The 22,218-nt window shown below is 27.0% G+C and overlaps 1 protein-coding gene across 1 annotated transcript; it reads left to right on the forward strand.

The window, feature by feature from the left end:
• Positions 1-720: 720 nt before the first annotated feature.
• On the forward strand, positions 721-8,905 carry LOC113367084 (sodium-independent sulfate anion transporter-like). The gene is made up of 12 exons (XM_026608716.1): positions 721-879; positions 3,203-3,401; positions 3,889-4,118; positions 4,267-4,445; positions 5,779-5,811; positions 5,944-6,074; positions 6,136-6,294; positions 6,358-6,470; positions 8,114-8,287; positions 8,386-8,530; positions 8,601-8,774; positions 8,835-8,905. The coding sequence occupies exons 1-12, from the start codon at positions 721-723 to the stop codon at positions 8,903-8,905; spliced, it is 1,767 nt and encodes a 588-aa protein (XP_026464501.1).
• Positions 8,906-22,218: the final 13,313 nt, after the last annotated feature.

The raw sequence follows: 22,218 nt of genomic DNA on the forward strand, positions 1-22,218 counted from the left end.
AAATACTAATCCTACAAGCGGAAAATCGATTGAATCGATTGTTTACAAATCACTTATTTTGCATTAATTAAATGCTAATGATAATTTATAAATTAATAAACAATGTTCATATAAAATATTATATTTTAATCGTCGCAGGTGCGGCTTCTGGCATTAGTCCCAAACAAATATGGTGGTCATCCAATGCTTACAATTTTGTGGTATCTATGGAAGGACAAACGTCAAATCAAATATGTCAATTTGACAGTTCAGTGACAATTTCCTTCTAAAATGAAATAAATCGTTTAAATATTTAAATATTGTTTCAAATTATGCTGCCGAGAAAATATTAGATGAATATATTATTTATAAATTTATCATGTATTTTTGGACATAAAATTACAACTATTATGCATTAATTAGAAATTCTTGTTAACAGTGTTTTTGTGACTCCAAAATTCTAAAAATATATAATTTGGGATTTTTTTATATTAATAAATTAAATTCAAGATTTATATCTACAAATGCTAGGTTTATTACTATTCATTATTTTTTTTACCCCCTGTAAATCTTCCTCATATTTTTCAAATCCCACATATAGTTTTGCCTAATAAATTATTGCAACTTTCACAACCCAATCTTGACGAATTTGTGCTGAAACTGATACAACGTTTTTGATGATGTGGATATATTATAACCCGTATCATTTCGCAATTCATCAGTACCTACTTCTAGTAAAACATGACGCGAAATTTATTAAAATTTATACCTCTAAATAATTGGCTTCGTGGCTATTCTAAACCAAAGGCTATTTCTGATTTCATAGCTGGTGTAACTGTTGGTTTAACAGTTCTTCCTCAGAGTTTGGCTTACGCGACTTTAGCTGGGCTGGAACCACAGGTAATAATACAATAAATATATATGTAGAAAATATTGTAAATTAAAGCATGATTATTCAAAATAACAGTAAGAAAACTAGTCTTTTTTGAGCAAAATATATTTTATTAAATATTTTTTATGTGTGATATGTAATATTCAGAAAGTACAATAGAGTGCTTTGAACTATCTGATAAATATTTGTAACCGTATCCTAACATGAATGAATCCTTGATATGAAAATATTGGTATAGCTTATATCACAGTAACAAAGAAATAAATATGATAATACTTAGAATACTAAATATATATGTTATAATTAATAAATAAATAGAAAACAACTGAGCTAATTAGATTTTCTTAATGCTCAAACATTGCATGTTATGATACTCTAAAAACAATTCTTTATTACAATTAATTTATTTTATAACTTTTAATTCTATTTATGAACAATTATATGTATGTTCTAAACATAATTTTGTACCAGATTCATTTCATTTCAATTTCAATTAATTCTCATTTAGTTTTTTAACCATTTTTCAAGGTTTTATACAACTGATTTTATTATTTATTACAAGTACACGACACGAGATCAAATTTCATTCATATTAATTTAGCCAATAATACACAAATCAATAGAATTGGATCGATAGTAAATAAATTCTACTTTGATACAATTTGATATATAATACATAAAGATTTTCATATTGCAAAGGATTCAAAAGTTACAAAATTGTAAACCTATTTTTTTTCTGAGCTAACTTATTTTGGAATTAATTATTGGTACTAAAATATTACTCCAAGTCTTCGAATAGTTTTACATTTATTACCAATGAAATAAAAAATAATTTATTATCGATAAAATTTTACAAAATTTATTGATATATATTTAATTAAAAACCGCAATATCCATAAAATTAAAAATTCATTTATTTTTTATTCAACTCTACTGAATTTCGTAGATACTTCTTGTACAATAAATAAAATGCTGTAAAGCTATATTTAATTTAATTGTAAAAAACTGTTTATAGTAAATGATTTAATAGTTTTTATTTTGATAATATAATTTCTAACAATGACCACATTTTATATTTAGAAAGAATGTTCTATCAAGAATTTAATTTGCATGCAAGGACGATAAATAAAAACAATTCGTTACAATAAATAAAAATAATTTATATTAGATTAAAATGAAAATATCCGTAAATTCAGCATTGGTATTGATAACGATATGAATTTTTGCCATGTTTTGTTTTCGAAATTAAATAAATTTGATTTAAAATTTGAAGTTGGAATTGACCTGATTTAAAAAAACGATTTCTTAGGAATAATTTTGCCCGGCCAGCTAGTATATATATAATTATTTATGTTTTACTAATTTTTTTAAACAAGATGTATATGGCATATTTCGACCAGTTTTAGAATTTCTAAAATCGGTTAAGGATTTTTGACTAAAACTTTTGACTTTTGAATAAAAGAGATTTTCTTAGAAATAATTTTGCCGGACCAGCTAGTATATATATATATATATATATATATACATATATTCAATGAATTTAATAAACAGATTCATTAATTTATCGCATTTTATAATAATTATTTTATAACTAAATTCTTTTGATTCAATTAATAAAATACTGAACATAAAATATTTTGAATCAGAATCTTATTAGAACCATATAAGAATCATATAAAAATTTCATCATATGCTCGATTTAATAAACAGATTAAATAATTAATCGAATTTGATAATGTAAAAATCAATACTATCATGATAATGTAGACTAATTTTTCTCATATATAAACATTAAATATTTGTAAATTTTGTAGTACTAAAATGGATTGAATTATTCAAATTGAATTAGTTTTAAATTTTTCATTACTAATAGTATAAGTCGAATTATTTAAATTAAATTATTTATAATTCATTTATTACTTTAAATTATTTAAATTATATTATTCATAAATCATTTATTATTACCAGTATGGCTTATACTCTGCATATATAAAAATTGAATTTTTGTGAATTATTTAGTACTAAATTGAATGGCTTGAATTATTTAAATTTAATTATTATTGAATTTTTCATTACTAATAATATAAGTCAAATTATTTAAATAAAATTATTTATGAAATATTTATTATATTTAATTATTTAAATTAATCTATTTATAGAACATTTATTATTACCAGTATGGCTCATACATATAAAAAAATTAAATTTTGTTGAATTTTTCAGTACTAAAATTGATGGAATAGTATAGGTCGAATTATATTAATAAAATTATCTTTGATTATATTATTTTGAATTTTTAAATTGTATCATTTATAAATCATTTATTACCAGTATGGCTTGTACTCGGCCTTCATGGGGTGCTTCGTCTACGCCCTTTTGGGTGGCTGTCGACAAGTTACAATCGGCCCGACGGCACTGCTCTCTCTGATGACTGCCAAATATACTGCTCAAGCAGCAGGAATAGAATTAGCTGTTTTGCTGTGCTTTTTATCTGGCTGCGTCCAATCGCTGATGGCAATCTTTCGAATGGGTAAAAAAATTCACGAATGTTATATGAAAGAAATAGAAAATTCGGGACATTTTTTTTGGTTTTTGTCAAATAACTCACTAATATCATATTAAAGCATCCCTTTTCAGTTAGATAAGGAGAAACTAGATAAAATTTACTACGATTGCATGCCAACATTTATATACACGCCGATATAAAAGTTTGGAGTAAAACGACTTTGAATTCGATCTAGAAACTAATTCGAAACAATCAGAGGCTAGTTTCTCCCTATCATTGTAATTGATTATAAATTTAAATTTATATAAGGTTGTCAAATATCTCCCTTCCGCCTTTTTGTATTATAAACCAAGAGCAATAAAAAGCGAAAGGGAGATATTTGATAACCTAATATGTGAAGTTTTATACAGACATTCATATAAAAGACTAATTTTATTTATATATATGGATATTTAGAATTTTTACCATTTCTAAATTAAGTTTTTTTACCATTTTTGTATGATTTTTTCAGGATCTCTGGTTGATATAATATCCTTACCAATAAGTATTGGTTTTACTTCAGCGACTGCTGTAATAATAGCAACGTCCCAAATAAAATCCTTGCTAGGCTTAAAATATCCTCGAGGAAGTGGTGATAATTTTGGAAAAACACTAGTTAATATTTATAACAATTTGCCTAATACTCAACTTGGAGATAGTTTACTAGGGTTATCTAGTATACTCCTACTACTACTATTGAGGGTAAAATCACCTAATACATAATTTTATATTACACTTGTTTAATAATAGGTTGTCAAATATCTCCCTTCCGCCTTTTTGTATTATAAACCAAGAGCAAAAAAGCGGAAGGAAGATATTTGACAACCTAATATATTTTTTATTTTTTTAGAAATTCAAAGATTACAGAAGTACATCTACTAGATCCAAAGTGTACAAACAATTTCGTACTTTATTATGGCTTATAGCAACTGCAAGAAATGCTATAATAGTCTTATTAGGAGTCGTAATTGCATACAGTTTTGAAAAATATACTTCAACAATACCATTTCAAGTCACGGGATCAGTAAAGTTTGTATCAACTTAAAATAAAATTAAATACAGGGTATCTCAGAACTCAACGTTGAAGTGATGTAAGCGTAATGCACTAGCACAAGTTATGTTTTTATTAATTTACTCGATTTTTTTATTATACAACCATCAAGTGTTTTTACTATTTTGTAATTCTGATGTAATACGCTAACTTTTCACGAAACTTGCCAACACACTTTAGAATAATTTTTTTAAAGAAGCCTCTGAAAGTCGGAGAATTCTAAAAATTTTAAATATTTAGTTCAAGAAAAAGTGGTAATTTTGAAAACTTGGGGTAAATTTGTCATTATTTTTTAATGTGGTCTTAGAAATATTATGTACTATGACGGTTCCAAAGTTTAAATGAATAAAATCGAAGAAAATTAACCGCAATAACCGAAAAATAGAGACAATTTCACCAAAGCTCTAGGTTGCACTTAAAAGCTCATAATTTTCAAACTAGATAAGTTATAGTAATCGCAAAAAAAAAATCAAAATGGATTGTTTTATGTATTTTTACGTTTCAAAGGTTTCTGAACATTTTGACATATCGCAGAAAAAATGTATGTATGTGTGTGTGTATATGCGCACGTGTGTGTTTGTACGTGTGTGCGGATACAATTTTTGACATTTTTTCGTCATCGATTTTGAGAATACGGATCAACCGATTTGAATGGTTTTAACAACATTCGATTTATGTTGATAGGGAGATGTGCTAGTTAGTTTTTGTCAAAGGCAGATCCAGCCGTTTTGGAGATACGGAGCAAAGAGTGCAGAAAATTGAAATCGAGTTTTTGAAAGAACGGAGCATCCGTTCAGATTTGAATGATCTAAAAAAATATTCAATTTGTGTGAAAACTATTGAAAAATGTGAAAATGCCGCCAAGCTAAGCACGGTATAAGTGAAAATGTCACACAAAATTATTTGCAAATGCGTTTAGACTGTGACTATAAGGAGCTCTTTTTCAATTTGGTGTATAGTAGGCAACTATTTTTTTTTTGAAATTGAATTCGAAATGAAATGACGATTGTTAATGTTCTTGAGATAAATTGATTTATGATTTACATTTGATTTGCTCAGATATAACAAGATAGCAAAAATAATGAAAGTTACATTTGATAGAAAACATTTAATATTCCTCGAATATTTCATTACGGTACGGGAAGTTCCAGCAATTTGCCTTAAAGTACGATACCAAACACCACTAGTATTTTTGCATAATAACGCTCAATACTATCTATCACCCCGTTGACGTTGAGCTCTGGGACACAAATTAAGTATTTAATTTATTTTTTTACTTTTAATTGAATATTTAATTTATTTTATTTCTAGATCAGGGCTTCCATCAATCCACTTGCCTGCATTTTATGTCAATAAAGAATATTGTAACATTACTACATACAAAAATGTAGACGATGGCAATAATACGGACATATCACATCAACTTGTTTTCGAAACTTGTACAGATATAAAAAATAAATCTGTTGCTTCTTATAATGAAAGTATTATATACGAATCGAATTTAATAGAACTAAGTTTTAAAGATATGGTCGATATTCTTGGATCGTCGATTATTTTAGTACCTATTATAGCTGTTTTGGGAAACGTTGCTATATCAAAAGCGTTCGGTAAAAACATATATATACACAGGTGAAAAATTTCTATTACTATATCAATTATTTTTTTTAGGCGGTGCCAAATTAAATCCCTCAAGAGAACTTTTAGCTTTATCTTTAAGTAATATTTTTGGCTCATTTGTATCATCGATGCCAGTGACTGGATCTTTTTCAAGAAGTGCTGTTAATCATGCATCGGGAGTACAAACTCCTTTGGGAGGAGTTTATACAGGTTAATACTAAAAAAAAATAATGTTTTGGTTGAATATTTAACTAACTTATATTTTTTTCGTAGGTCTTTTAGTATTATTAGCTATAGGTTTATTAACGCCGTATTTTCATTATATTCCCAAAAGTTCTCTATCGGCTGTGATAATATGCGCTGTGATCTTTATGATCGAATATGAGGTAAGAAATAAAAAATCAGATAAAAAAATAATTATATGGCATCATGCCTTAAGGCAAAATGCTGGAACTTCCCGTACCGTAATGAAGTATTCGAGAAATTTCAAATTATATTAAATATACTATTAAAAATACTGTAACTTTTATTATTCGCATTTTATATAACTGGATACAGAACATATAATTTTATATACAGGGTATCTCAGAACTCAACGTTTAACTCATACTGAGCGAAGTGCACTAGCAAAAATCATGTTTTTATTATTTTACTCGATTTTTTTATTAAAAAACTATCAAGTATTTTAACATTTTATAATCCTGATGAAACTTGACAACACTCTTTGGTACTTTTTTTGGCTAAAAATTGATGAATTTTAAATGTTTTAAAAATATATTATTATAATTACTGTAACTTTCATTATTCGTATTTTATAGACGAAATATAAGAGGTTATAAATTGGATGACGAAGTTTATATATGTTTATAGGAAAGGTAAATACTTATAAAAAGAAAAATAAATACAAACTTGATCAAGCGGAGTTAGAATGAAAGACCTTATCTCATATTTTTAAGAATTATATAAACTGAATTGCAAAGTTAAAATTATTTATTTGAAGTATATAAGTGAGCTTTAGAATTTTACCAAAAATTAAAATAAAATCCGGATTATTTTTTATATCAAAAAAATATTTTATAAAAATTGAAAAAAAATTTGAAATGTTGAACTAATTTTTTTTTGCTTTACCCCAAAATCAAATAATTTCTTTACACTATCAAATTGAGCAAAATATTTTTTGAATCATTCAAATCGGATGCTTCGTTCTCTCAAAATCTACCATTTTTTTGTACATTTTTTTCCGTATCTCCGAAACGGCTAGACCTGTCTTTGCCAAAAACTAATCACGACTTCTCATAATTACTAATCGAATGTTTTCAAAAACTACAATTGTTTGCACATTTAGCTCCGTATTTCCGAAACGGCTAGGCCTGCCTTTGCCAAAAACTAATAACCTTTTCACCCCATCATTACGAATCGAATGTTTTTTGAATCATTCAAGTCAGACGCTCCGTTCTCTCAAAAACTTAAAATCTATTTTTACACTCTTTGCTTCGTATATCCGAAACGGCTGGATCTGCCTTCGCCAAAAACTAATTAACACATCTCCTGATCAATACGAATCGAATTATTCAAATCGGTTGATCCGTGTTTCCGAAATCGGGGAGGAAAATTTGTATCCGCACACATACACACATACACACATACACACATAAATATAGATTTATTCTAAGGTGTGCCAAAGTGTTCAGAAACTTTTAAAACGTGAAGATAGGCAAAAAAACTATTTTTGATTTTTGAACGATTTCCATAACTTATCTTACCACACACACACACACACACACATATACATACAGTTTTTCTAAGATGCTCCAAAATGTTCAGAAGGCTATGCAAAAAAAATATTTTGGATTTTTGGACGATTACTGTAATTTACCCTAAGGGAACTTAATAAAAAATCTAATAAAAAATAATTTAAATTTATACTAAAAATCTATAAAAAATCTATTAGTAAATTTAGTAGTATTAGTAAATTTAGTTTAACAATCTATAAAAATTAATTTAGGTTTTTTATTTATCAAATTTTTAGGTAGTTAGGCCCTTATGGCGTTGCAGCCGAAGAGAATTATTCGGTTGTGTGAAAACATTTGTACTTAGTCTTGTATTCAGTGTCGAAATTGGACTCTTAGTCGGAGTTTCATGGGATTTATTATATGTCGTTTATAAAGCAGCCAGACCTGATTTGCCGATTACAAAAGTCACAGTAAGTAAAAATAATTACTTAATTCTAATTTGCATGGTTAAAATTTTTACATAAAATTTTTAAAAAAATTAAAATTTTAGTTTATTTTTCATTTCTAGACAGATTCGGGCATCGAGTTCTTAATTTTAAAACCAGGCCATGGTTTATTATATTTTCCAGCAGTCGATTTTCTACGAGATGCTATTAGAAAAGCTGCCAACGAAAAAGGTGTTCCTGTAATAATCGATTGCAATAATTTACAAGGTATATAGTATTAAATATGTTTGCAATTTCTAGTATCTAGATTTTATATAAATTATATAATTTTTTCTAGATATTGATTTCACTGCGGCAAGAGGCATTGTTACTTTATCCAAAGAACTCAATGGAAGACTAATTTTAATGAACGCCAGTGAAAAAGTTTTGAAAGTAATAGAAGATGCAAATAGTGCAAAAGTTCCCATTAAAAATGTTTTGAACGAAACGGAGTTAAATATTATTTTAGAAGGTATGCTGAAATTTGAGTATAATATGTTACTAAATTAAATAAATATTAATTTTGTTTCAGACAATCATACATTTCCAATTGCAACCGAGTTGAGGGATGTCCGAAAACCGTTGTTGAAATTACAGAAATAACTTGGGATAAATAATTTATAAATTGTACCTTTATGTATTATTATGAATAAATTTAATATATTTATGTTTAATTTTTACTTTAAAATTGATCAAAATCTATATAAAATATATATTAAACAATGAATGTTTAATATATATTTGTATCCCAGAATTCAACGTCAAACCGAAATCGAAAATAATAACTAATATGAAAATAAATAAATAAATTGCTGATATTTCCCGTACCGTAATTTAAAATTCTTAAAAACTCAGAAATAAAAAATTGTTTTTTTGAGAATTTAGAATTTTTTAGAACACTTTTGAATTTGAAAACATTCTAAAAATTTGATTTTATATTTTGAAAACTTGAAATTTTATGAAAACTGATTTTTTTTTGATTTTTGAACTAATAGTGCATGGCATCGTGCCTTAAGGCAAATTGCTGGAACTTCCCGTACCGCAATTTAAAATTTAAAAAAATTCAGAAATGAAAAATTGTTTTTTTTGAGAATTTAGAATTTTTTAGAATATTTTTAAAATTTGAAAACATTTTAAAAATTTGAATATCAAAAAATACCTTTTTAGAGAATATTTATGTATCTTGAAAACTTGGAAATTTTATGAAAAACGATTTTTTTTGATTTTTTGAAATTTTATGAAAACTGTTTTTTTTGATAATTTTGTATATTTTGAAAGATTTGTGAGTTTTTTATACCCATTCATGTCAGTTAATCCATACTGTCTAAAATACCGAATTTTTGACCGCCAATTGGCATTTTTCAATAGAAATCAGCACATCTCCCTATCAATACAAATCAAATGTTTTTTGAATCATGCAAATCGGTTGAGCGGTGCTTACGTAAACGTGGACAAAAAATTGTATCCACACATACACATAGATATAACATTTTTTTAAGGTATGCCAAAATGTTCAGAAACCTCTGAAACGTAAAGGTATGCAAAAATTTTCATTTTCGATTTTGGACGATTATTATAACGAAAAATGGTTAGTTTGACCTAGGTTTTAATTGAATTCTCAAAATTTTTAAACTGTACTTATAATTTTTTTCAACTGTATCAAAGTATGCACATCGTCGTATTTTGTCACAAATGCAATTCGCATAACAATATAAATTTAATTAGAATATCTTTGCTAATCGTTCCAATGTTTAAGAATTTGTGATCATTACCAAGTCTGTTAAATCACTCGCAATTATTACCAAGTCAAATATTTATAAACGATGTCAAGTTTTTATAAAAAATTATCCAGAAAAACCGCCAAAGTAAAAGTTTTCGAAACAGTTCGTCGAAAAAGTTTGCAATGGTTTCACGAAGCAACTGATCGCATATCAAGTAAATTAAGCAAAGTGTCTTCTATGTACCAAAGAAACGGTCAAAGACGTGGAACACTAAAAAAATCTAAAAGATTTTCTTACAAAGATGAATGTTTAGACGAATGTGATCACAAATTTATATTGAAAGATAATTTTGAAAGGGTTCCAAATATCCCTAAAGAACCGCCGAGGCCGCAATATCATCGCAAATTACCATGTCGATGGGAATGGGAAAATGGGTTGGAATCTATACGACATATTTATACGGATCCAAAAGCTTTGTCTTTGATTGAAAATCAGATAAATAAAAATACTAAAACTACTGTTTGCGAAGCAGAAGTCCATGAACCGGTTAAAAATTTATACAAAGGATCTTTGAATGTGAAACAAAATGCGAATCGGACTTCTGATTTAGAAGAAGAGTTGAAATATGGACGGAATCAGCGAGCAAGTTTTTATGTTTAGGTGGAAAATTTATAATTGAATATAAAAATTATTTGGTGTTAAATAAATTTGTTTCTTAAATATATGTATGTATTTTATCTTGGTATCACTAATGTAAATAAATTATAATGTCCGAAATAAAAATTAAAAGTTATTTGAAGAAAAGCTAAAAATGTTTTAAATCAGAATACTAAAGTCCCCCATTTCAGCTACGATTTACTCAAAATTTTAATATCCAAGTGTATATAACAGTTTTCACGAGAATTTAGTTATCTAGATTTTACTGATGTAAAAAAATTATAATGTCCGAAATGAAAATTAAAAGTTATTTGAAGAAAAGTAAAAAAGTGTCCTAAATTCACATATTGTTAATTATAAGAATACTAAAGAAAGCATTTTAGCTACGAATTATTCAAAATTTCAATATCCAAGAGTATATAACAGTTTTCATGAATTATAAGTAAATTTTATTTAGTTTTTATTAATGTAAAAAAATTATGATGTCCAGAATAAAACTTAAGAGTTATTTGAAGAAAAGTAAAATAAGTCCTTATATAGCAGAATATGGTAATAGTATTGTCCGCATTTAACTACGTTTTTTTTCAAAATTTTAATATCAAAGAGTAAATAACTGTTTTTATGAGATATAAGAAAATTTTATCTAGATTTTATTGATGTCAAAAAATAATAATGTAAGCAAATTATGGAATTACTAGAGTTATAATTTAAACTACAAATTATTCAAAATTTTAATATCCAAGTACATATAACAGCCTTTACTTGATTTTAGTAAATTTTATTTAGTTTCTATTAATATAAACAAATAATTAGGGCCAGAATAAAAAAATTAAGAGTTATTTGAAGAAAAGTAGAAAAAGTCCATATATAGTAAATTTTGAAAATACTGAAGACATTTCAACTACGAATTATTCAAAATTTCAATATCCAAGTGTATATAACTACTTTCACTAGATTTTGATAAATTTTATCTAGTTTCTACTGATGTATAATATATAACACTAACCGGCCTGGGCAAAACTTTCAAGGTATTTAAATAAAAATGCAAAAGAATGTCCCAGATTTACATATTTCTGAATATATTAGCAGAAAAATGTTTCAACAAATGTTTGCATTATTATGCATTATTATTAGGTTGTCAAATATCTCCCTTCTGCCTTTTTGTATTATAAACCAAGAGCAAAAAAGCGGAAGGGAGATATTTGACAACCTAATATTATTCATAATTTTATTATGCAAGTGTATACAACAGTTTTTACTATATTTTAGTAAATTTTATATAATTTTTACTAATGTATAAAAATTAAAATACTTAGAATGAAAATTTTAAGTCGTTTGAAGAAATAATAATATTGCTAATTACCAAAATACTAAAATACTAAAATAAATGAAAAAAATCTAAATCAATTGAATCTAAACAAAAACTATCACAAGACACTTTCAGTATATTACGCCTAGAACTATCAAAACTCTTAAAATTTTAAGTTAACTATTGAAATTTTTATTTTAAAGTTCAAATTTCTTATGAGTTTCCAATAAGAATCACCTTGCACTAGCCATCACGATCAATTGGATTGTAGTAAATTAGATTTCTATTATTAAAAATAAAATTCCATAAATGCGTACAACACAATAGTGTTTTTCAATAACTCATAACATAATTTACTGCTTTATTTAAATATTAACATCCACTGGATATTATTTTTTACCATAATTGACTTTGATGTAAAGCGATTACTGTTTTGACACATTTCATGAGGGCTTACATTGCGCAGTTTGAATAATAATGCATTTTTCAAATCCTGTGGGATTTTGTAATTTCACATAAATATAAGGGAAGGAATCGGGTAGTAAAGATTCAGTTCTTACAAGATAACAGAACCGTCGAGGAATAAAATAGCCAGGCCAAAGAAAACAGCACAAGGTGCATCTAATTTGCGTAAGTAATATAAAAACATATTTTAATTTATTTAGCGGAAAGTGCAAAATTTTCCGTCCACGTTTGGAATATTAAAAATAAATTTTACGACGAATTTGATGGAACTTTATATATTGATAGATTTCGTAGTCTGAAACAACATACTAAAATATTAGGTTGTCAAATATCTCCCTTCCGCTTTTTTGCTCTTGGTTTATAATACAAAAAGGCGGAAGGGAGATATTTGACAACCTAATATTATAGGTCTATGATAAGCTGTTGAATTATAAAATATTTCTTTTATTAGGATGCATATCAATACCCATCTACCATTGCTGTCAACTCTGTTAATTTTGTCCATGATGCTCTGGTCATTTTCTGATGCAACTTCTGAAGCTGGTTCAGTAGAAAATGCAGTACCAGGACATAGAACCAGGCCGAGAACGATATCGTTATTTTACGGAATTGGAAGGCGATTTCCGAGGCCCAATGACCAGGAATTCCTTGACGAGGAGCTGGATATTTCTGGATCAAATCGAGCAAGAGGTAGGAAAAAAAATTTGTAATACATAATACACTATTAGAATATTAGTAGAACCGGTCTTGATTATTTTTAGCTCTTTCATTCAAAGATTCTAAACTCTAATTTCGTTTACATTTTGAATTGCATTGAATTTTTGAATTGAAAAATTTAACTAATAATTTTTGTTTAGATTTAATAGATTAAATTTTTTGTCATTTATTTTAGCATTTATGTATTTATTACATTTAGACATTTGTGTAGGTAGTTCTTTTACATTTTTTACAACTTGTCAACATTATGATTCCAAATATTTCAATTTATATATATTAATAAAAACTTGATAAAATTTACTAAAATCTTGCAAAATTTGTTACACATACTCAGATATTAAAAGTTTATAAAAATATTTAGATAAAAAAAATTATAATTCGTAGTTGAAATGTAGACTTTAGTATTTTACAAATATGTAATATTTGATTTTAGGACATTTTTCTTGATTTTGTCAATTAACTCAAGAAATTTATTCCGCACATTATAACTTGTTTGCATTAAAAACAAGTAAAAACTAGATAAAATTTACTAAAATCTTGTAAAAACTGTTATATACAACTATATATTAAAATTTCGAATAATTCGGAACTGAAATACGGACTTGTGAATTTTTCTATTTCAAATAACTCGAAAATTTTATTCCGTACATCATAATTTGTTTGCATTAGTAAAAACTACATAAAATTGACTAAAATCTAGTAAAAACTCTTATATACACTTGTATATTGAAATTTTTAGTAATTTGTAGTTGAAATGCAGACTTCAGTATTTTGATGATCTGTAATACATGAATTCAGGACTTTTTTTACGTTTCGTCAAATAATTTTTAATTTTCATTCTGGACATTACTTCGAACTTCGAATGCAAATTTTAGTATTTTTATGATTTGTAATATGTGAATTCAGATCATTTTTTACTTTTTGTCAAATAGTTTTAAATTTTTATTCTGGACATTGTAACTTGTTTGAATTAGTGAAAACTAGATAAAATTTACTAAAATTGAGTAAAAACTGTTATATACACTTGTATACTGAAAATTTGATTTATTTGGAATTGAATTGCAAACTTGTGTATTTTGATAATTAGCAATATTTGATTTTAGGACATTTTTCTAGATTTTGTCAACTCGAAAATTTTATGCCGTACATTATAACTTTTTTGCATTATTGCAAACTAGACACAATTTACTAAAATCTAGTAAAAACTCATATATACACTTGTATATTAAAATTTTGAGTAATTCGTAGTTGAAATACAGACTTCAAGTATTCCCATGCAATGTCCATGGATTTAGAACATTTTTTACTTTTCTTCAAACAACTTTTAATTTTCATTTTTGATATGAATAATTGCTTGTTTAAATCAAGTAAAATTCAATTAATTTTTTTAGCCAAAAGACCATCATCATTTGAAGACTATGGACATATGCGTTTTGGAAAACGTGGTGATGACCAATTTGATGACTATGGACATATGAGATTTGGACGCAGCTCAGATAACTAGAATTTATTATAATCTAATTAATGTTTGTAAATTTAAAGAACACTATATAATATAACATTATATAATGCTGTTTTCCGTAAGCTAAAATTAATATTTTATTTATTTATATTTATAAAACTCATCTAGATTAATTAGACTGATAATTGTTAACCGAAGAGCTTATCCAGTTTTCATGCAACTGGAAAAGCTCAATATATTTAAAAGCTCAATATGTTTACGATATGAATAAATTAAGTATATATATATATATATATATATATATATATATTATACAAATTATAAATATTTTATACATATATAATTATATTATTTTAACTATTACCCAAATGATAATTTTGAATTTTCCATTTTTTTGTTCAATTTTTTGGCCCCAATTACATTATCTGTATAAAATAAATTCATTAAGAATATATTAAAAATAAAATATATAAAAATTAATACACATTTTGTCATTCCATGTACCCACTTAAGCAATTATAATAAACAAATTTTACTGGGTTTCATGAAAAATAAATAAGCAAACCAATTTTTACAAAAAATGTAGTAATTTCAACTAGGAGTAAACATACCTTGTCAAAGTACATCCTGACTTGTCCAGATAATTACCACAAAATCTGCGTAAATTTGGTTTATATATTCCTGATTAATATATAAATTTCTGCCTCTTTTTACTGGATCTATTTAGCACTAGCACTTAGTTTTAAATTTTGCAATAACACTTGGCTTTAAATTATGCACTAAATTTCTACACTGACTTTTACATTAAAAACTGGCTTTAAGCTTTGGACTAACTTTTATATTGAAGTTTGGCACTAATTATTAGTTTTGAATTTGAACTAATTTTTTTGTTTAACTTTTGCACTAACACTTGGTTTTGAATTTTTCTTTAACACTTAACTTTTACTTTTTTAATACAGGGGAACACTGCAGTTCTATAGTCATTGGAGAACAAAATTGGGTGTTATGCCCAAAATGTAAATTTGTGTAAATTTTAGAATAAAGCATTTATTAGCTTCAACTTCAAATGAAAATGATTTGAAACTGGGATATAAAAAAATTGATGGGTTCTATCAGTTTTGTTGCCTTATTACCAGTGGCGGATTAAGGTTTCTGCCGCCCTAGGCCCTATCCGTTCAGGCGTCCTCTTTAATAGACAAAATTTTAGATTTTCAATTAAACAATTTATTTTAAATTATTTAGATATAATTTTCAACTTTGCGTTGGGTAAGTTATAGTAATTTTAAATAGTAATTTCGGAGTTACGGAGCAAAGAGAGTGCAGAAAATAGAAATCGAGTTTTTGAAAGAACGGAGCATCCAATTTGAATGATCTAAAAAACATTCGAATTTAATGATGAGGAGAAGTGGTAATTAGCTTTTGGCAAAGGCAGGTCCAGCCGTTACGAAGATACCCAGCTAAATGTGCAAAAAATGGCAGTTTTTGAGAGAACTAAGCGTCCGATTTGAATGATTCAAAGAACTTTCTACTTATTTTAACAAATTTTTTTTTTCAAAAATTTTTTTTTTGTGTATATCGAAAATAATTCAGATTTTATTTTCAATTCTGACTAAAGTTTTATATCTCACATATACTAAAGAATTATTATATGCTTCTAAAAAGAATAATAGTTATTGATTTTGAATTAGGAGTTGAAAAAATACTATATACATACTACAATGCAAAGAGATAAAATATATTTTATCAAAAACTTCGCATTGTAGTATTTATAGTATTTTTTCAACTAATTCAAAATTAATAATTATTGACAATATTCTTTCTGAAAGCATCTAATAATTCTTTATGAAGTTCTGAAAAAAAAAATTAAAAATAACATTAACCACATATTAAAAAGCAAAGATTATTTTGCAAAAATTTTATTTTAAGATATTTCGATATTAGTTAATTATCAGTGACGTGCACACATATTGACACATTTATGTTCATTAATTAACATAATTATTTAAATATTTTAATTTTGATAATTATATGTACTTAATTAGGATGCAACTCTTTTCCTCACCACCCATGGGGTAGAGTTGCCAGGCGCGTTTTTTTTAATGTGGTGTCGCCACAGAAATAGATTCATATTTACGTTTCTAACATTTCAGATGGAAATGGATATAGTGTAAATACTACTAAGTATCGATTTGTGCAGCCCTAATCCACCTAAACTAATTTACAAACTAATTATACCTAATTGACCCGAATATATCGCGAAAAGAAGAACCCCTGCGAAATGACCTAATGTACCCAAAAATTTCGGTTTTTAAAAATGAAAGAACCTCTCGCGGTAAAGCAAAAAATCAATATAAAATGTGTACTTTAGTATTTTAGCGGTGATTGTAAATTTATAAAAAAAAGAGCATTTACATGATGTACCCCCCAGATCCACCATGTAAACACTTGGAAAAAAACTTCATAGGTTCCCAGCCTATGAAGTTTAAGGACAAATGATGAATAATTAATTAATGTAAAGAAGAGCGCGAAAAATATAAGAGAGGTTCTTTCATGACGCCACCCTTTTGAGCTCTGAATAAAAGTACGCGAACAACCCCAAAAAGTACAAAGGCTAAAATTAAATATTTTCACAACAATAAACACTAAGGCGACACTTCAGCACAAATATATTGAATTAGAAAATGTAACGCAAATCGTTTAATATTAAAGAAACGAATTTTTACTTCAATTTATTTACATTCTTATAATTATAATTCAACAGAAAATCAAGTCAAATCGAATAAACCAAAACAACAAGTTCCATGACACGTATTTGAAACTGAATGCACGAAATGATTACATAATACATAAATATTTTTCAAAAGACTTACCACTGACTGTAGTGTAGTGTCGACCGAGAGGTCCAAATACAGAATGATTTTAGTTGTTATTGCGAACTTCTTTTATTGGGGTCAGAAAGGGACAAAACTATGAATTGTTACCAGATGATACTAAAATTCAAAAATTCAAAAATTGTTATCTAATTGAATAGTTTCGGGTACGGAACCATAGAGGGTGCAATACGAAAAGTTTATTGTACCTCACAATCAGTCTAAATTCAACCTTCGTGGCGAGGTGGTCGAAATTATTACTGCTAATAATTTGTATTGTATTAAATACGTTTTTATTTGTATTTGCGTCTTATTAATTTGTGCGTTTTTATATAAAATTGTAAAATAAAACTAGTGGTGTATGGCATCGTGCCTTAAGGGAAATTGCTGGAACTTCCCGTACCGTAATGGAATATTCGAGAAATTTTAAACGGTTTTCAAATATACTATTACAGATACTGTAACTTTCACTATTATTGCTATCTTGTTAAATCTGAGCAAATCATAAATCAATTTATCTCCAAAACATTAACAATCGTCATTTCTTTTCGAATTCAATTTCAAAAAAATAGTTGCCGAAATTGCACAAAATTCAAAAACTGCTCACGTTTCATAGTTACAGTCTAAACGCATTTGCAAATAATTCTGTGCGACATTTTTACTTACACTGTGCTTAGCTTGGCGGCATTTTCACATTTTCAATAGTTTTTTCACAAAATTGTGAAAGTGCTCCATTATATAAACAGTCTAAAGGCACTTGGGTAAACATTTGTACCAGATTGGCGCTTAGACTGTGCTTAGCCTGGGTAATTTTTTGAATTTTTGATCCAAAATTACAAAAATATTTTTTGAAAAAAAAAATAGAAACAATTTTTTTTTCCGAAAGCAATTATTTTGTTGAAACAAGCAGAAAGTCATTTGAATCATTTAAATCGGACGCTTAGTTCTCTCAAAAACTGTCATTTTTTAACATTTAGCTCTGTATCTCCAAAACCGCTGGGCCTACCTTTCCCGTCAATACGAACAGAATGTTTTTGTACCATACAAATCGGATGATCCATTCTCTCAAAAACTCGATTTCTACTTTCTGCACTCTTTGGTCACTATCTCCGTAACGGCTGGACCTGCCTTTGCCAAAAACTAATCAGCACGTCTCTTTATCAATACGAATCGAATGTTTTTTAAATCATTCAAATCGTTTGATCCGTGGACGAAAAAATGCGGACATACAAAACACACACGCACACACACATACACACACATCCATATTTGTTGGTTATTATTTATTATTACCCGAAATTTTGTTAATGATTACTTTTAATTACAAATAGTGATTGTATTAAAAGTATAAATAAAAAAATATTACTTATGTTTTGTATATTATTTATTTCTTTCTATATATAATAAATAATATCCAAATAATAAATTAAAAACTATTTAATCACGAGTAAACATACTTATTTAAGAATATATTTTTTCCGTATTAAACTACGAGATTCGATTCAAATTAATTAGAAATATATTAATATAAAATTGTATTTCGCTTTAATATCTATAGAAAATTACATCTAAAATTAGAAAGAAATTATATACTATATATTAAACTTAGCTTAGTTAAATAATCTTTCGTACTAATATACAAAAAAGTCATTAAAACGATCGCAAGTTTATCATCATGACGAAAGCCGAAATACGAGGTGCAGAGATAATAATTCGATGATAATTAAATGGAAGTAGTTTTTAGATATTTATAGGCTTCGTCTATGTACACTATCATCATCATCGTCTTCGGCAGCTTCTTCAACAGGCCTTGACCACTTGATAAGGGTCTCAGGAGATCGGAACAAAAAGACGATTTTAGCATAAAGGTCTTCTTCCAGGGTGAAGTCACCAGATTCACGAACCTATGGTTAAAAAAATGTTGACCAAAAAATTCTAAGTGCTGTAAAAATTGTATTTTTTTTATTATTTTATTCACCAGATATATGTCCAGGCAAAGTTGCAAAACTCTGTCGACATTGGGAAGTTCATCGTAGATGATTTTGGTGATTCCACCAGATGTTATGTTCTTGGATATTCTCCAAGCAACAAAAAACCATCGAGACGTATATACCGGCAATACTGAAATAGATAGAAAATAGTTTACAATCATTCTCAATCAATATATTTTGTTTTTTTTCGAAAAAATCAATTCATATAGCAAGTGGTCATTGTTTTATACACGTGGCGAATATACACGTCGACTAGTTTATTTACCAATCACAGTTAAATGATCATACAATTTTACTTATCGCTTGACGAATATACACGTCAATAGACAAAATTCTGTCACGTCTTCATTATGAGTATATTCGTCAAACAATATATTTTGTGTTCACAAAAAAGTTCAATTTAAATAGCAAATGGTTTTGTACACATGACGTATATACACGTTACTACATAAAATTTTGTCACGTCTTCATGACGAGTATATTCGTCAATCAATATATTTTGTTTTTTCCAAAAAAAATATATACGATATATATATATGGCGAGTGGTCAGTGTTTTGTACGTGTCACGAATATAGACGTCTCTAAGACAAGTTTTTTTGCTAATCACAGCCAACTGATCACATATAAATTAATTTTTTTTTAATTACAATTTAAATATTAAGACGAATATACTCGTCAATACACACAATTCTGCCACGATTAAACATTCCTCGACACATTTAACTGGTGGAATAATTTCAGAATTGATTTGGTTTTTCCCAAAAATTTTAATTCTAGTTACAACTTCTCCATGACGAGTATATTCGCCAAGCACAGTTAACTGGGTCATTAAATTCAAGAAGATGTTTAGTCATTTTTTCAAAAAAAAACTAATTTAAATAGCAAATAAGCACTGTTAATGGCCTACTACTTTGCCATAACGAGTATATTTGTCAACCACAGTTATATAATTTCAGAAAATATTTTGTTTTTTTTCAAAAATTATATAGAATATAAAATAATATTTAGTATATTTGTCAACCACAGTTATATAATTTCAGAAAATATTTTGTTTTTTTTCAAAAATTTCCATTTAAATAGCAAATAATCAGTGTTTTACACGCGTGATGAATATATTCGTCAACACACAAAATTTTACAACTTCTTTTTGAGGACTATATTCGCCAATCACAGGGAATTGGTCAAATAATTTTAGAAAATATTTATTTTGTTCAAAAAAATTCAATTTAAATATTTTTTTCATATGTATTGTAAATATACTCGTCAATACATAAAACTTTGCCACTTCTCCGTGACGAGTATAGTAGTCAATAAAAGTTAACCGGTCATATCAACACAGAATATATTTAGTTTTTATCCAAAAAATTCAATTTAACTAGCAAATGGTCACTGACTTATAAGCGTGACAAATATACTCGTCAATGCACAAAATTCTCCTACTTTTCATGACAAATATATCCGTCATTTACTGATATATATATTCAACGTACATTTTATTTTTGCCAAAAATTTTAATTTAAATAGCAAATGGTCACTGTCTTATATGCGTGACAAATATACTCGTCAACACAAAAAAATCCTACTTTTTCATGACGACGAATATATCCGTCAATCACAGATATATATATATATATATATATATATATTCAGAATACATTTTGTTTTTGCCAAAAATTTCAATTTAAATAGCAAATCGTCACTGTTTTATGAGCATGACGATTAAACTCGTCAATATGAAAAATTCCAGCACTTCTTCATGACGAGTATATTTGTCAAAAATAATAAAAAAATAAATGAAATTGATTTTGAATATTCTGAAAAAGTGTTAGGGGTGGACAAGATAAACACTTTAAGGGGGTATTCTACTGTAGAATTTTGAAAAAATCGAAAAAAATTTTTTTTCATATTTTCAAAGTTTAGTTATTCAAAAATATGTCATTAAAAGAATTTTTCAAAATTACTATTATTTCCTGAGTTATAGCCGTTTTAGTGACGTGACCTCGGTTCGGGTCCGACTTGTCTCAAAACTTTGAACGCGTTTTTCTCGGAACTACTTTTTTCGAGCTGGCGGTAAGGATATCTCGAGTTCTAATGAACCGATTTACTTCAAATTTGAAGAGAATCTTCTCTATACATCGCTTTATCGTATGGACCTTGCCCAAAACTATAACTTTTTATTTAGTATTTTTAAAAAATTCGGATTTGTTAAAAAAAACATGAAAAAAATATTTTTTTTTCAAACTGCCGCCATTCAAACAAAACAAATTTGTTTAACTTATCCAAGGTTCATACGATAGCGGCATCTATTATAATTAAGAATTCATCTATTTTTTATGTTTCAAATCACCAGGAGGGTTGGAATCATGTACGCCAGGACACCCTCTTTTTTTGGGAACCTCCACTTTGACTGCTCATAACTTTGTGAATTTTAATTTTTTTTTTTAATAATAATTTTTTATGTAATAATAAAATATCAATAAACAAATGATAAAAAAATCGATAGTAAAAATATTATTTGTTTCCTTTATACAGCGCTTCAAAAACCGGGCGAAATTCATGACTCTACAGTAGAATACCCCCTTAATTCAGAAAAATGATGGAATTACTTTAATGATTTTTACGACATAGGGATTTGTGATGAGAGAGTGAAAATTTAGGGTTTTTGCGTGTTTTTAACTATGTATTATAAAAAAAATTAGTTCAAAAATTTAAGAAAAATCTTG

Source organism: Ctenocephalides felis, unplaced genomic scaffold (assembly GCF_003426905.1).
Source record: "Ctenocephalides felis isolate EL2017-DRISC unplaced genomic scaffold, ASM342690v1 CF-g0.4_SCAFFOLD_00664, whole genome shotgun sequence".
Lineage (NCBI taxonomy): Eukaryota > Metazoa > Arthropoda > Insecta > Siphonaptera > Pulicidae > Ctenocephalides > Ctenocephalides felis.

What these genes read in the sequence shown, in the direction of transcription:
- LOC113367084 (XM_026608716.1), top strand. Translation starts at nt 721, where the DNA reads ATGACGCGAAATTTATTAAAATTTATACCTCTAAATAATTGGCTTCGT. An exon ending in TAGCTGGGCTGGAACCACAG is followed by an intron (nt 880 to 3,202) that starts GTAATAATACAA and finishes ATTTATTACCAG; the next exon opens with TATGGCTTGTACTCGGCCTT. An exon ending in TTTGGGAGGAGTTTATACAG is followed by an intron (nt 6,295 to 6,357) that starts GTTAATACTAAA and finishes TTTTTTTCGTAG; the next exon opens with GTCTTTTAGTATTATTAGCT.